General features: G+C 45.4%; 1 protein-coding gene across 4 annotated transcripts in view; it reads left to right on the top strand.

Moving 5' to 3' along the window:
* IL16 (interleukin 16) overlaps nt 1-17,862 on the top strand; it is a 470,913-nt gene that overhangs the window by 278,777 nt on the left and 174,274 nt on the right. For all 4 annotated transcript variants that reach the window (XM_069222586.1, XM_069222587.1, XM_069222584.1 and 1 more), the window contains exons 9-10: nt 10,024-10,141; nt 11,264-11,396. In XM_069222586.1, coding sequence (XP_069078687.1) covers nt 10,024-10,141; nt 11,264-11,396 — 251 coding nt within the window. The remainder of the gene's footprint in view (nt 1-10,023; nt 10,142-11,263; nt 11,397-17,862) is intronic.

Genomic DNA, 17,862 nt, shown 5'->3' with positions numbered 1-17,862 from the left:
TTTTAATAAATAATCTATCTCTCCATGTCATATTGCTTTCTCCATCTCCTTTTTTCTCTTTTGCATTGTTTTTAAATTCCCTAATCTCAGGAGTAAACCAAGTAGCATTAGCTCTATACAAGAGGATTTCTGCACTTTTCTAGGAACCAGCATGTCTAATGATGTCTCAATCCACTACTCAAATGTTTTATAGTCCAGATTGATATTGCCTGACTTGCTCCAGACTGTTGCCTGTAGGGCTTCTATCGACTGTGTAAGGTCAAGATTTGCCCATTAGCTAGTCAGTGTAGGGGAGGGAACCTTTGGACTCATGGTGTCCGGCTTTCAGATGTTGAACCTGATCCAAAAAAGGGCTTTCCACTGAAAGGGAAATGGATCATGTACAATCAAGTTAGGCATATTAGTAAAAATGGGGTCCAAGACATGTCCTTTATTATGAGTGGGGAGTGTGACAACATGCACCAGCTGTACTGCTGTAAGATCATTTAGCTGATTGCGTGCAGGAAAGCAAGAGGGATCATCCAGAGTTAAATTTCCGGAATAGTCTGTACAAAATTTATGACAGGCCCAGGGGGTCTGTAAACAAGTAGGTCTGAGAAAGTGAAAGAGTGTGAGAGCTTAATCGAAAACATTAGGGGGAGGGGTCGCTATTGTGTTTAAAGACAACATTCCAGGTTGTCTTTAAACACAATAGCGACCCCTCCCCCTTTCTTTCCTGATTTATCATGTATTAATATTGAGTTACCTGGGGGAAGCGCAGTTGAAATGTCAGGCCCACTTTCCTCATTCAACAAAGTTTCTGTAAGGAACATGGCTGCAAGTTGCAGATATTCCAAGAGAACAAATAACTCCAGACTATATTTGGGCAAAGATCTAAAACGAATAAGGAACATGGTCCAGAAACTGATAGAGGAATGCCTAGGGCTCTTCTTTACCAGAGAGCGTGAGGATTGAGGGTTAAAGCCGCTACATGTAATGTCTCTGAAAATAGGGGATTTGCGTTTGCACAAGGGACTTTGGGCCTGATTTCGAACTTGGTGAACGGGGTTATCTGTCACAGACATGACGCATATCCCATCCACTGTGTTACAGTCCCATTATGTTCTATGGAGATTCCAATATGGCGGGACTGGATATCCATCATGTTTGTGATGGAGTATTCTATCCGCCAAGGTCATAATTAGACCATTTTTCATAGGTTGTGATTTACTGCTTTGGGACTAATTTGATAATTAAGAGGCTCAACAGTCAAAATGAAGGTTATGTTGAGGAACCTAGTACCTCTTTCACCATTCACTAAACTTTTAGTAATTAGACATAGACTGAAAAAAGATTTTTCCCTAACTGATATGCGTTATTCCTGTTAAAACGTGCATAGAAAAATTGGTTCTTGAGTGATTTTGTTTAGATAATATAGAGTTTACAACTCATTGAAATGCCTGTAACCTGACAATGGGTAGTTAAAAGGAAGCCTATCCATATTTATATCCTTATTCCAAGATGACAGGATATCTACCTGAGGAAATACTATAAAACAACACATATCGTTCTTTGGCAAAACATTGAGAAGAGGTGCATGATAGAGTGTTCAAATGTGTCCAGCTTTTTGTCCACTGCCCTCATCAATATTAACAAGCACACATGTTCAAAGGGACAATACATCAAGTGTTGTTAAAGAATGCTGTGATTTCATATCCTCAACATGAGAGATAGACAGGCTATTTCTTTTCTATATGTTGAGGTCCTAAAACACAGACTTATAGATGTAGAAATGGGAATGCCAATACATGTATATCTAAGCCCACTGTTGGACCTTTTTGCTTATGCAGGGTCATCCCCAATCTTTTTGCCTCCTGCCTCCTATGTTTTCTGACCTGTTGCTATTGTCTTTTGAACTCTGAGCACTTTACCACTGCTAACCAGTGCTACTGTGCATATGCCCTCTGTGTAAATTGTATTGTTGATTGGTTTATCCATGATTGGCATATTTGATTTACTAGTAAGTCCCTAGTAAAGTGTACTAGAGGTGCCAGGGCCTGTAAATCAGATGCTACTAGTAGGTCTGCACCACTGGTTGTGCCACCCACATTAGTAGCTCTGTAATCATGTCTCAGACCTGCCACTGCAGTGTCTTTATGTGCAGTTTTAACTGTAAATTCGACTGTGGCAAGTGTACCCACTTTCCAGGCCTAAACCTTCCCTTTTCTTACATATAAGACACCCTTAAGGTACTCCCTAGGTAGCCCCAAGGGCAGGGTGCAGTGTATGGTTAAGATAGGACACATAGTAATGTGTTTTAAATGTCCTGATAGTGAAATATTGCTAAATTCGTTTTTCACTGTTGCAAGGCCTGTCCCTCTCATAGGTTATTTATGATTAAAGTGTAGATTCCATTTGGGAGCGGATGGACATGTGGAGTTTGAGGTCTGTGAGCTCACAATTTAAAAATACATCTTTTAGTAAAGTTGATTTTAAGATTGTGTGTTTGAAAATGCCACTTTTAGAAAGTGAGCATTTTCTTGCTAATACCATTTATGTGACTCTGCCTGTTTGTGTATTCCCTGTCTGGGTCAGTTTGACAGTTGGGCTGGTTGCACCTCACACTAGACAGTGACACAAAGGGAGCTGGGGTGTAGTCTGCATTTCCTGATGAGCCATCTGTGGTAGGAGGGAGGGGAGAAGAGGTCACTTACATCTGAAAGACTGTGCCTGTCCTCACACAATGCAGTCTCCAACCCCCTGGTGAGTGTCTGGGGCCTGGCCTGGGCAACGTAGGATTTCACATTCAAGAGAGACTTTGCTTTGAAGTAGGCCTGCTTCAAATGAGAAATTGAATTGGGTATAAGAAGGGCACCCAAAACCACGGACTTTAGTACACTTCTGGAAACAAAAGGAACCTCTGCCTGGAGAAGAGCTCAGAGCTGAGGAAGAAGAGCTGCCCTGCCTGTGACTGTGCTTTGTGGAGCTATCCTGGAGTTGCTGCTTCTGCCAGAGTAAGAGGGCAAAGACTGGGCTTGGTGTGCCTTCCATCTTGAGAAGAAATCTCCAAGGGCTTGAATTAGAGCTTGCCTCCTGTTGTTTGAAGTCTCAGGGACAGCAAAGACTTCTCTATTGCAGCATCTGGAGTCTCTGGAGAGATTCCTATTCTGCCCTGTGGTGCCCATCCAGTTCCTGGGACCCTGAAAGGAGAAGCTGGCAGCCTAAGAGGAGGAAATCCACCCACTGAGCGCCGTGCGGGGAAAGATCGATGCAACTCCAATCTGCGGCTGGAAAATCGACACGCAGCTGGCTTTGCGGCTGAAAAACGACGTGCAGCATCGCTGACGGAGGCTGGTGAGATCGCAACCCATGCTGCGTGGTTTTTGGATCATTGTGCGGCTGGATTTCCAACGCAAACACCGCTGGGTGTGTAAAAACAACGCAAGGCCTGCCTGGACGTGAGAGTGCTGACCAGATCGACGCATCGCTCTACTGCGGAGAAAAGAAACGACGCGCCCGACCCGACAAAAGGAGAAACGACGCAAAGTTCTGCTCGTGAGTGGAATAGACGCATCGCAAGCCCTTTTTGACTTACACTCGCCCGTGCAGGATTATTTTTGACGCACCCAAGATACATTTTTACGTTAACAGTGTTAGTGTGTGTTTTAAACTACATAAAGACTCTTTTTGCTTTTTAATTAATAACTTGACTTGCGTATTGTGGATTTTTGTTGTTTTGGTCTTGTTTTGTTTAGATAAATATTTCCTGTTTTTCTAAACCTGTATTGTTTCATTTTGTAGTGTTTTCATTAAGTTACTTTGTGTGTTGGTACAAGTACTTTACACCTAGCACTCTGAAGTTAAGCCTACTGCTCTGCCAAGCTACCAAGGGGGTAAGCAGGGGTTAGCTGAGGGTGATTCTCTTTTACCCTGACTAGACAGGGTCCTTGCTTGAACAGGGGCTAACCTGACTGTCAACCAAAGACCCCATTTCTAACACCCACTGTGGTGAACCAGCCCACAGTCTCAATGTTTAAAGAATACTGGGTAATAACGTAGCTACATATGCTATTCTTCAGTGATTGTTTTAAATGTGCAACCTGTGCATGGGATTGACTCTTTGAAAGTCAGAGAACAGAGATGGGGTGTTTTTTAGTTTGAGGGGATGGATTTAGATGGCTACTTTCTTTATGGTTTGGGAGGTGAATGATCATAGGTTGGTGGGGAAGGTTCTCAATATTAAAAGCAGCAGAAAAGTAAAACACCTGAATCACCAAATGAAATAGTATGTGATGAGAAGCAATTTTGTTTTGAATGCTATATGAATGTTGTGTGATGGTGATGCAAGCTGCAGAGACAAGCAGGGCTATAGGACATGAACAACAGTGCAACCTGTGAGAGGTACATTTATCTACACATTGAAACATGATCAGGCACATCTTATTGAACAATCTGTTGTACTTAATGGGTCTGCCTCTCTGATTTCTACACAGGATGGTGAAAGTGGACCATAGAGGGCCAATCAGGAAATCCATGGAAAAGCTAACTACTGCTTCCCAGTGTTGTAGGGGTGAGAGAAGCCTAGGAGAAGGTTATTGTAGTTGTTTGGCTTACTGAGGGAAGTAACAACTGAATTCTCAGGGTCTTGACAGAGAAGTGTAGCACATTTATAGCTTTCAGGGCAGTTCAGCCTGTGATTCCAGGTGCCAAAAGAGATGATGGATTTGGAGGGCTACCTATTGCTCAAGCTGAAAAAAGATGTTGTTGGTGTACAGAAAAGGATGAGAAAAGATCCAAGATGAAAAGTGGTGGCAGATAGAATGTTTTTGCATTACAATCCAATTGAAACCAGATACTTTCAACCATGCATGCGTCAAACACTAAGAAGCATGTGGTCATAGAAGGCTAGAGTTGCAGCCAGTCTCCCGAGCTTACAGTGAGCTTACAGTGAGTCTCTAAGGAGAAAGATAAAACAAGATGTTGGTATTTTTGATGTAAGGAATGGGATCTTTTTTGCATGATCACTCTCAATATTTGGACTGATGCTGCTGTTTTACTTTGCCTCTGAAGTGCAATAGGCTGACCAGGCCCCAGGGCAGGTGCTCTGGATCCCGCAAAGAGTATGTGCAATTGGCTAATCCCTGTTTGGCATTTTGTACTGATCTATAAGCTCTAGTATATAGTACAAAGTGTACTCAGGGTAATAGGTTAAATGCCATAAGTGAACTAAGTGCTTATTGTGCCACCACTGCTATGATAAAGTGAAAACATGGATTTAAGTCTGCCTATTCGGCCAGCTTTAAAACTGTCACATGAACATTGCCATGTGCCAACCCTTTTTATATTATTATTTGTTGTTCACCTCCAAGGCAGGCCCAAAAAGCTGGGTAATAGATATTAAAAAGTTGGACTTGCCAATTTTAAACTTCACATGCCCTGACACTGAAAACTTGGAATTGTCATTTTCACTATAGTAAGGCCAGTAGTCACATTGGCCAGCATGGTGTTTAACTAGCGCACGTACCAAATGCTAACTTCCATTTGGGACCACCAAATATATTACTGCCAAGTATCAAGTTAATTGTTACTTTAAACCCGACTAATTGCTGAAGTTGATTTAAAGTAACTCTTTTAATGCAAAAGTGGCTTTAGAAAAATGCCACATTCTGGCCCAAAGTTCTAGTATCTGTTTCTGATTAATTTTCAGCAGTTTTCTCCTTAGACAGCCTGCTGCCCTCCTAACAAGACAAGAGGTCCAAAACGCTCTTAGGAGTTGGGGACAAAAGGACTATTGACAGCAGGAAGTCTGATCTCCTCCAGAGCAGGCATTAAAGGGAGCCACACCATTAAATATAAAGGCCTCAATGGGCTTTGCAGGATTAGCATCCACATTTTTAACACTATTCCTGAAAAGATCTGAACTAGAATAACAATTTGACGCTAGTTCCCCTAAGTACCGTCATTAGATACTGCACATACATGATGGCATTAGGGGGAGCTAAGGGGTGTAAGAAAAGTGGCACTGCACTGGGTGCAGCACGACATTTCTTATATCAGTCCCTCTGTGTTTTGCAAGGTATGGAAGACTACATGGATTTGAGCTTGCTTCAGGCAATATTTATTTTAATATCAGGGAACTTAAAATGAAAAACAACCCCTCAGACTATAAAAGCAGACTTCTTAACACCCAAAAAACGGACCCCCACACTGATGTTTCAGACTAGCCTGTTGGCCACTATCTGATTAGCCTATAGGTCAGTCCAACCTTGCTCATGGCTCTGTCTTACAGAAAAAGTGTCCCAACATCTTGGACTTGGCAGAAAGATGCACTGTGGGATTCTTTAGTGCCATCCCCACATGAAATTAAATAAATATTGGCTAGGTGTAGCCCCATTTGCTACTGAGCCCTCTCCACCCACAAACTCAAATTTGGCATAAAAATGACATTATGGCATCCAGCCTCAGAACACCTCTAGACTTGTCCAGAACAGAAGAAGGAATGCACCTGCTCTACCGGTGGACCTCCCAAAGAAAGGCTGCAACAAGGAAGAATGCACCTGTCATACCTCCTGAGCCAAGACAGCACTTCAGATAGATAAGAGCTGCTCCTGAACCCATGGAGAGAGACCACAAGGGCTGTACCTTTTCAGACTCATGCCATGGATCAGTATATGTGTATGGACACACAGGGCTAGTTGGCTAGCCTCCTGTTGAGCTCTAGGGACACAAAAACTAAATATGCACACCACCTTGACCAGTTCACCCTGGACTTGCCCTGGACGTCATGAAGTTGCCTTGGAAACAGAGTTCTAGCCCCCAAGAGCTCCCTCTCAGGTCCTGGCTTCTTGTCCTGTGCTAGAGTGTACTCTTTCTCGCCACAGAACTGCAACTTGCCAATTTAAAGAAAAGGTAACAGTGGAGCACAGAGTCCGAGGTTCATAGAGTACCACAATCTGGTGGTTTGTGAGTATTCTTGAATGGCACAGCGAGCGAAGACTTTCACAGGACCCCTAGATTTCACATGTCTGCCAAAGTCAAACCCAAAGCCAGACACAAGCTACAGAAGACTCCACCAACCTCACATTCGATGAGAAAATGAACCAGAAAGGTTTCTAACAGGTAAGGTAAAATCTTGACCAGACTGTCTTGACTGGACCCAGTCTGGTGCCTGCATAAGACCACAACTTCCATCATCGTTAGACTGAAACTTTGTCTTTGCCTGAACCCTCACTTTTGAGGTTCGTATACTATAGTGAAAAGTAGTGATTTACAAACTTTTAAAAACTTTTCCAAACTTTTTGAAGTGAAAAGCAGTGATTCTGAAAACTTAGCAAAAATCATAACTTTGGTTCATTTTTGTGTCTATTGAAGATGAAAATCTATTCTATTTTCGTAAATTGGAGTGGGGATTTTATTTTGTCATGTTACTTAATTATTGCCTGTTTTGATTCTGATAAATGCTTTACACTTGTTTTCGTTTGAGTAAGCCTGACTGTTGTGTACCGTAGCTACCCAGTACTCAGCAAAGGGTTAATTTAAAGAAGCATAACTGGACCTGAAATGAATTAGTGACATTATTACTTGGTGAGGTCTCACAATCACCCCAACTAATAATGCACTTTTCTTATAATTGATGGAGAGATGAAATGCCAAAATGCTGCAAAGGCTGAGGAGCGAAAGAAAAGGGTTCAGAAAGATTCCACAGGCAGCGCATTGTGACAGCTATATAATGGAAGAAGGTCAGAATATGGAGCAGTATCAGCCTACAAGGTGAGAGAAGATACAGCAGACATCAGTATCAAAGGTGCCCACAGATTACAAGTTGTACCACTATTGCCTTGCTTTGACACCGTTGTCAGATATGATGTCTTGGTCAATTCTATGAAAGGACGCGGTAAAATGTTTATGTAGGAATTTACATACACATTGAGTCAACTATTTTTTATTTACATATTTTGAATTACACTTTTTTGTAGAATTGAGGATTGTTGGACCTGGCTTCTTAACAGGGTCATCCCCAAACTTTTTGCCTCCTTCCTCCTATTTTTTCTGACCTGTTGTTGTTGGGTTTTGAACTCTGGGCTCCTAACCACTGCTATCCAGTGCTAAAGTGCATATGCTCTCTGTGTAAATTGTACTGTTGATTGGTTTATCCATGATTGGATATTTGATTTACTTGTAAGACCCTAGTAGAATGCACTATATGTGCCTAGGGCCTGTAGATTAAATGCTACTAGTGGGCCTGCAGCACTGGTTGTGCCACCCACTTCAGTAGCCCCTTCACCTTGTCTCAGGCCTGCCATTGCAAGGCCTGTGGGTGCAGTTTCACTGCCACTTCGACTTGGCATTTAAAGTACTTGCCAAGGCTAAACCCCCCCCCTTTTCTACATATAAGTCACCCCTAATGTGTGCCCTTGGTAACCCCTAGAGCAGGGTGCTGTGTGGGTAAAACGCAGGACATGTACCTGTGTAGTTTATATGTCCTGGTAGTGTAAAACTCCTAGATTCGTTTTTACACTACTGTGAGGCCTGCTCCCTTCATAGGCTAACATTGGGGCTGCCCTCACACATTGTTGAAGTGGCAGCTGCTGATCTGAAAGGAGCAGGAAGGTCATATTTAGTATGGCCAGAATGGTAATACAAAATCCTGCTAACTGGTGAAGGCGGATTTAATATTACTATTCTAGAAATGCCACTTTTAGAAAGTGAGCATTTCTTTGCACTTAAATCTTTCTGTGCCTTACAATCCACATCTGGCTAGGTTTAGTTGACTGCTCCTTGTGCATTCACTCAGACACACCCCAAACACAGGGTACTCAGCCTCACTTGCATACATCTGCATTTTGAATGGGTCTTCCTGGGCTGGGAGGGTGGAGGGCCTGCCCTCACCCAAAGGACTGCCACACCCCCTACTGGGACCCTGGCAGACAGGATTGAACTGAAAGGGGACCTGATGCATTTCTTAGACACTTGCTGGAGAAGAAACCTGAACCAGAAACTACATCCTGCCAAGAAGAACTACCTGGCTGCTCAAAGGACTCACCTGTCTGCTTTCTCCAAAGGACTGCTGCCTTGCTGTTGGCCTGCTGCCTTGCTGAACTCTTGTCCGGTTGTAAAAGTGCTCTCCAAGGGCTTGGATGTAGCTTGCCTCCTGTTCCCTGAAGTCTCAGGACCAAAAAGAGTTCTCTTTTTCATTTAGACTCTTCGTGCAGCGAAAAATTCGACACGCAGCTTGCTCCGCGGCGAGAAAATCGCTGCACACAGACGCTGATCGACGCAACGTCTTCGGGGCAACCGGAACTTCGATGCACCGCCTCGCAAGGACAACGCCACCCGACTTCCAGAGGGGAAATCGACGCGACGCCTGCCGTGAGAATGAAATTTCGACGCACAGCCACGCGGAACGACGCGCAGCCGGAAAACAAGCCGAAGAATCCACGCACAGACCCCGGGACATCTGGTAATCCTGCGACCCACAGAAAGAGACTGTCCACACGCCGGAAAATGACGCACGACTTCCCCGCGTGAAAAATAACGACGCAAGTTCTTGTGTGCATTTTTCCACGTATCTCTTCTTCTGCGTCCCTTTGCGGAGATTTTCCACTCCAAACCAGGTACTTTGTGCTTGAAAGAGACTTTGCTTTTTAAAGACTTAAAACACTTTATATCACTTTTTAGTGATATCTTTACAAATTCATATTGCATCTTTGATCGTTTTTGACCTGCAAATACCCAGATAAATATTATATATTTTTCTAAACACTGTGTGGTGTAATTTTGTGGTGCTATATTATGTTATTGTATGATTTATTGCACAAATGCTTTACACATTGCCTTCTAAGTTAAGCCTGACTGCTCGTGCCAAGCTACCAGATGGTGGGCACAGGCTAATTTTGGATTGTGTGTGACTTACCCTGACTAGAGTGAGGGTTCTTGCATGGACAGAGGGTAACCTGACTGCCAACCAAAAACCCCATTTCTAACAAGGATTATGTATTCACAATATACAATCGTGCATCCTTACTGATGTATTTATTGTTGCAGAGCCTGGAGTCGGTCTTGGTATAGGATTATGCAGCGTTCCACACTGCCCAGGTGTCTGTGGGATATTTATCCACACGCTTTCACCTGGTTCAGTGGCGCATATTGATGGAAGGCTGAGGTATGTTGACTTTCAAAGGTGTTTTTGTGTTATGGGAGTGTGTATTGACATTTTTGCATTATGTTACATAGTCATTTTCTGAATTCAATTATTTTGTTCCTCACATTGTACTTCTGTAAATGTTATTCTTATTTGCGTTGATCATGCATTATAGCTGTCTCTGTGTATCCATATACTGTCGTTTGAATATTATTCATAGCAAGGGGCTTTTCACAAAGATTCTTACACTCGTATTGTGTTATCTATGATCTCAAGAACTGACTTCCGCTTCTGAATTAGAAATTCGGACGCAGACGTTAAGAATCTCCATTGCTCGCGTAAAAGGCGAATGGTGAAAGGGTTAGGAAGCAATGGAGCAGCAAGATGGGGTGGCCTGAATTTTTTTTTTTAAGTCCCATAAAGATGTACTTGGTGTGCACTAGGGAAGACATTTTGTCACAGGGGAAAAGATGTTCGTTTGTAGAAGAAAACTTAAGAAATTATGTAAAATATTCATGCTAGAACTAAAGATGTGGTTTCTCCATAGCACAACATCCACTGAGCTTAGGGTTAGTTACATTTTCGTAGTTAAAAAGGTTTTTTTGAGTTCCAAAAAAAGCTGCATATCCATGGCTGGAGTAGACCTAAACCTAACCTTTCAGATGTCATACTTATGAATAGCGCCCGAAGAGTACAATCTGGTTCCACAACACATGAAACTATGGCTGTCCAAAAGCATCAAGAGCTCAATGAGTTCAGAGATGAGATGTGAAAGTCCGACTGGTTTCCGACACTGGAATGATTGCAGTCTTTATTAAATAATGCGCACTTTAGAAGTAGTATGTTCTGTCTCAAAGGCATAACGTAGTCCATTTTATCTTGTATTCTCCCTACTTCAACCTACAGCTGGCTTTCATTTTCTTATGCTTAACATATATGTTCTGTCGTGCCTTCTTCGTCCTCCTACAGTTGCACGCATATTTTATTACAACACAACGCAAAGAAGTAAATAAAAGATCACAGAAGAAATGGTAAACACAGTGATGACAATAATAAATCAATTAAATACAACCTATAAACAATTTTGATGAAGATAAAGTCATTTTAGTTCATGCATTGAATATATGCTGTTTACTGTTATAGGTGTGGAGATGAGATCGTAGAAATTAATGATACAGCAACCTTGAATATATCCATCAATGAAGTATATGCTATCCTAAGCCACTGCAGTCCTGGACCGGTTCAGATCATCATAAGCAGGCACCCTGATCCCCAGGTAAAGCGCGTTCTTAAACTACTTACAGAAATATCCAACGTTGGCTTGTCTAAAAAAAAAAAAAAACAGCGTCCTTGTGCACTGGTATTTCCTCGCGCACGTCGGGGGAATTTTTTTTGTTTTTTCTCCTATCTCCAGATGGAAACAAATGATGTAATTGGCATTAGTAGGCCTGCCCTGCACAGTATCTGGATTTCATCGCCGCTGACAGGGTCCGTTCTTTATCAGTGAGGGATATTGCTGAAACCGGAACTGGCAAAGCCAATAGGCCACCATTTATTGTAATAATAATATGTGCAAATTTGTGTGTGCCTGTGCGTGGATGGCAAAACAAACAAAGTGCAAAGTAGCACTATATTGAAGTTTCGATTGCCGTCATTAAAGTCCTTTTTTTAGTTTATATGTGAAAGAAAGGGTAGATTGCAATGGAACCGTCATCATATTTTGAAATAAATGCAGAATTATATTGAAGGCAGTGTAGCCATGAATATGTTCTTGCTTTGTTTCCAAGTGAAACAATGATCAGATGGAAATGAGCCTTCATTATATTATAGTCCAGGGTTTATTTCTTTAAGACAGAATATAATAAAGGCTTCCTTGCCATCGGTTTAAAAATAATTAAAAATAATACCCAGGCCCGGAAACAGTGAAGACACTAGGGACTTAAAGTCATGAAAAAGGACTTGTCCACAAATGTAAGGAAAAGCCCTCAGGAGAAGAACGTTAGAAAAATATATTCAGCACCAGTAGCAATGAGGACAGACGACTGAGATCATAAAGTTCCTGCATTTTCAATGGTGCCCTTTCCTGAGCCTAAGATGGCCTCAGTGAGATGAAAAAGAAAAGACTATGCAGCCATGTTAGGGTCATGCTTGTACATACGTTCTGACAAAGAGGTAACAGATGGATTGTTGAAAATATAATCAAAAGTCACACACGTATATACACAAATATAGATAGATATAAATATATATGTATATTTATATCTATATATATTCACTGAAAAAAACAAAGATTACAGGGACGTTATAGTTAGGAAATCTAATTAAAAAAACATAGAAATTCACTTAAAAAACTAAAGGTTACAGGGACGTTATAGACAGACCCACATTTTAAATGTACAAAACCATAGAAATTCAGCAGTTATAGTTAGAGGTATTTCAGGTAATTGTAATTCGCGCCCCCGCCAGACGTAGTTTTCTCCTAAAAAATGTTACCACTTAAATAAAATTGATATTATCAATGATGTTATCAACGATGTCATGAGTGTTGCAATATGTGGGTTAATTAGCAGAGCATGGCAAGGGCATGGCTTATAGTTACCTTAGGGCATGAGTTATAGTTATTTGACATAACTCTAACTATAACTGCTGAATTTCTATGGCTCTATGGGGTGTCTCAACACACTTTGGGGGTCATTACAACATTGGCGGTATAAGGCGCTTACCGCCGTGCAGAAGACCGCCAACACACCGCCGCAGCCGCGGTAGACCGCCACAGCTATTATGACACACATCATGGAATCCACCGAAATTCAGACACCCACACAACACCGCCACACCAAAGGTCAGCGATAAACTGGCGGAAACAAATCCTCCACCTCCACGCCAACAGAAACACGCCCATGCTATTACGACCCACGAATCCACGCGGCGGTCTTTCAACCGCGGTATTCCATTGGCGGTACACACCGCCGCGCTCAAAATACACACACATCTCCAAAACACCGCCACATTGGACAATTACAAATGCACACACCTGATACACATACACACACCACTCCCACACACCCAACACAATATAAAACACACACCCACATCACACACAAACCCCTACAACCAGAAATTCTGAGAGAAGGCCAGAGAGACAGCACAGCTATTGACAACCCCATCACACAGAGGCACACAACACAACACCCACACAACATACACGCACAAAACACCACATACCACTACACTCACCACACTCATCAACACATACACCACCCCACACATAACACCCCATGTCACGCCAAAGACACCCCCGCTTCTCCGAGGAGGAGCTCAGGGTCATGGTGGAGGAAATCGTCCGGGTAGAGCCACAGCTATTTGGCTCACAGGTACAGCACACATCAATAGCCAGGAAGATGGAGCTATGGCGCAGAATAGTGGACAGGGTCAACGCAGTGGGACAGCACCCAAGAAATAGGGACGACATCAGGAAGAGGTGGAACGACCTACGGGGGAAGGTGCATTCAACGGTCTCCAGGCACAACATCGCAGTGCAGCGGACTGGCAGCGGACCCCCACCTCCTCCCCCACAACTAACAACATGGGAGGAGCAAGTCCTGACCATCTTGCATCCTGAGGGCCTCGGAGGAGTCGGTGGAGGATGGGACACTGGTAAGTCAAATCTTAACTATCACATCCCCCACCCTACCTGCATGCTATCACACACCCCCACCCTCACACCCTCCCCTATCACCCCAAATCCTCACCAATCTACACATGACACCAAGCACCCATCCCAACACCAAGCCCTGCATGACACAACTAAGCATGGGCACCCCTCACCAAAGCATGCCCTCTGCACATACCCAGAACACCCCCCCAACCATCATCACACAAGCCCCCACACAGGAATGCCTGCACTGGGGATCACGCACACCCAACCATTGCACACCATTACACACACAGATGCAATAATCATGTGCTTATACCCCTGCAGGAACCCGAAGGAACGTCACCACACCAGAGGGTCCAGACAACACCACTCCACCCCCAGAAGAGGCCCACAGTGACGACAGCAGCTCTGCCCCACTGGATCCTGATGACCAGCCCGGACCATCGTGGGCCTCAGGACAGTCGGTTCCCTTTGCCCAGCCACAGCCCAACACCGCGCTGCCACCCTCTGGTAACACCAGCACAGCACCCACCCAGCGGGCCCAAACCTCCCTACCCAGGACAGGTCAATCAGCGGTGTGTCCACCACTACAGGGCACCCAGGATAACCCACCACCCCAACAACAACAGGGACCTGGGGGCAGTGGTAGTGGGCACACGGTCCAGGGGACGGAGGCACAGGAACACAGGGGAACTGGGAGGGCTGCTGTGCGACAGGGGGCGGACAGGCCAAGGGAACCAACACTCCACGAGGCCCTATCCTCCATCATGGGAGCATACCACCACTCCCAGGAGACGATGGCCACGGTCCTGGACAAGTTGCAGGAGACCCTGCGTCTGCAGGACGAACTGTATTTGGGGTACAGGGAGGAGCTCATGACCATCAGCTCCGCCCTGGGCACCATCGTAGGGGTGCTGACGGACATTCAAAAGACCTTGAGGGACACTGTGGCACTCCAAGGGGCCCCTGACACTAGCCAGGACGACAAACTGCCCACCACCTCCGCGGCGCTAGTGAACAGGACGCCCCGCCACAGGACCAACACACCAGCACCCAATCCCCTGCAGATGGACAACCACCACGCAAGCGGTCCCTGAGATCCAGGAACAGGACAGAGCAAGATGGCAAGACCCCCGCCAGGAAATAAGACCACCCTGATTGTCCCCCCACTGTCCCACTTTATCACCCTGTCCAGATTGGAACTGCCCCAGATCCACTTCCAATGCCTAGATCGGCAGTGCACCTGTGAGACGAATAGACTGGATGCTGCCATGGACATTCCTCCACCATCACCCATCACCATTTTACAACCTTCCTTGATTTTTTTTGCTCTTAAATAAACACCCTTGAAAGCCAAAAAAATCTTGAGTCAGTCTATGATTTGGAACTTTGTATTATCAATTACAGTGTCATAATGGGTTACCCATTGTAAGGCTAACATACCAATGTCACACATCACAAGCCCTTGAAGGATGCAAGCAGTTGACACGTAGGTTACCACACTTGTGAAACTGAAATGGAAGGGTACAACTCAATTAACAAATAGTTAGTGAAATGTAGGTACAGGATAGAGGTAGACGTGTGAAAGTAAATGTAATTTTAAAGCCGAAAATGTTCTCACCTGTGTGTCACTGGAAATTTTGCTGTATGACTGACTCCCTGTTGTCATTTTCTTCATCCTCAGCTTCATCCTCATCACTGTCCACTGGCTCCACAGGCTCCACAGCTGCCACAACACCGTCATCTGGATCATCCTCCTGCAGAAAAGGCACCTGGCGTCGCAATGCCAAATTATGGAGCATGGAGCAGGCGATGATGATGTCGCACACCTTCTTCGGTGAGTAGAATAGAGATCCACCTGTCATATGGAGGCACCTGAACCTGGCCTTAAGAAGGCCGAAGGTGCGTTCGATTACCCTCCTAGTCCGCCCATGGGCATCATTGTACCGTTCCTCTGCCCTGGTCCTGGGATTCCTCACTGGGGTCAATAGCCACGAAAGGTTGGGGTAACCAGAGTCCCCCAATAGCCATACACAGTGCCTTTGGAGTTGGCCCATCATATCAGGGATGCTGCTATTCCGCAGGATGTAGGCATCATGCACAGAGCCAGGGAACATTGCATTTACCTGCAAGATGTACTGGTCTGCCAAACAGACCATCTGGACATTCATGGAATGATAACTCTTCCGGTTTCTGTACACCTGTTCACTCCTGCGGGGGGGGACCAGAGCTACGTGGGTCCCATCAATGGCACCTATGACGTTGGGGATATGTCCAAGGGCATAGAAGTCACCTTTCACTGTAGGCAAATCCTCCACCTCAGGGAAAATGATGTATCTCCTTACGTGTTTCAGCAGGGCAGACAACACTCTGGACAAAACGTTGGAAAACATAGGCTGGGACATCCCTGATGCCATGGCCACTGTTGTCTGAAATGACCCACTTGCAAGGAAATGGAGCACTGACAGCACCTGCACGTCAGGGGGGATTCCAGTCGGATGGCGGATTGGTGACATCAGGTCTGGCTCCAACTGGGTACATAGTTCCTGGATTGTGGCACGGTCAAAACGGTAGGTGACGATGATGTGTCTTTCTTCCATTGTCAACAGGTCCACCAGCGGTCGGTACACCGGAGGATTCCGCCATCTTCTCATATGTCCCAGCTGACGGTGCCTAAAAGGACAACAGCGAAGAACGAGTCACTATTCCTCCAGGTATGTACCCACAGTTACACACAAGACTACACATGACAAAAAAGCCTTCCTGTATGTGTGTTGAGTATAGGCCTAGCTATATGTGACGCAGAAGTAAATGAAGCCAGGTAGGTCCCTGAAATGGCGGCTGCCTGACCTCTAAACTGGGACAATGGGATTGTGGGGTAACTGCGCTGGTGTTGCACATGGTCGCGGTAGGCGGTCGTAGACCGCGGCGCAATGCTGCATTGGTTAATATTGGATCCTATGGGTCCCAGGAGCCAATGAGCAGGTGCGCCGGCGGTGATGATGCCATTTTCTATCTGTTCAATCACTAGATACCTGACCTTCGACAGGAGAGGACCTACACTGCTAGTGCTGCTGTGACCTCGGTCTGGAAGCGACGATGGCTGCTGTGTTTGGGGAAAGGGCCCATGCCTTCACTGCACAGGAGTTGGAGAAACTTGTGGATGGGGTCCTCCCCCCAGTACACGCTACTCTACGGTCCTCCAGACCAACAGGTTAGTACCAAGGGAGCACGTTGTATGGGCTAGGCCTGGGTGGAGAGGGCTGGGTGGAAGAGGAAAGGGGGCAGAGTACATAGAACAGCCATGCATGGGAATGAACGGTCCACATGGCCAGAGTAGGGAGGGGGCCACTCACATTGACGGTGCAGTTGGTAATGACTCTTCCTCTTTCCTTGTGCATGTCATGTAGGTCAGCGCCCACCAGAAGAGGGACATTTGGCGTGCCATCGCCAAGGAGGTCCGGACCCTGGGGGCCCCCCAGAGACGGGGCACCCACTACCGTAAGAGATGGGAGGACATCCGCTGCTGCAGCAAGAAGACGGCGGAGGCTCAGCTGGGGATGGCGTCCCAACGTGGGAGGGGTGCCCGTCGCACCATGACCCCCCTGATGTTCCGGATCCTGGCGGTGGCCTACCCGGAGTTGGATGGGCGCTTGAGGACATCACAGCAGACACAAGGGGGTGAGTACAACCTCATTCAGTGGAGTTTGTGTGCAGTATAGGTGTCTGGGTGGGGGAGGTGGGATGTGGGTGTCCCTAGGCCAGGGCGAGTTAGGTAGGCAAGGCCCCTCCGTTATGTAGGCCATGTGGCACTCAACCCCACCTCAGCAGAGTGCCAAGTTGAGGTATAGTTGCCCCTGTGGCATCAATGTGCGCAGATTCCCACCATTGCCATGTAGACCATGTCCCAGAAATTGCATGTGCAGAGGTCAGGAGAACGGCGTAATGCAGGGGGCTGCTGCGTCTGTCTTGTCCGCCAACGGTAGCGGTATGCCATGCACTAAAACTCTCGTTGTTCTGTCTCGCCCCCTTTTCCTGCTCTCCATGTCCTTTTGTACATCAGCATCATCAGGCGGAGGTACAG

The sequence above is a fragment of the Pleurodeles waltl genome, chromosome 3_1, assembly GCF_031143425.1.
Source record: "Pleurodeles waltl isolate 20211129_DDA chromosome 3_1, aPleWal1.hap1.20221129, whole genome shotgun sequence".
In the NCBI taxonomy this organism is placed as follows: domain Eukaryota; kingdom Metazoa; phylum Chordata; class Amphibia; order Caudata; family Salamandridae; genus Pleurodeles; species Pleurodeles waltl.
The sequence above is the reverse complement of the archived record's forward strand: the minus strand, read 5'-3'. Positions and strand labels throughout refer to the sequence as shown.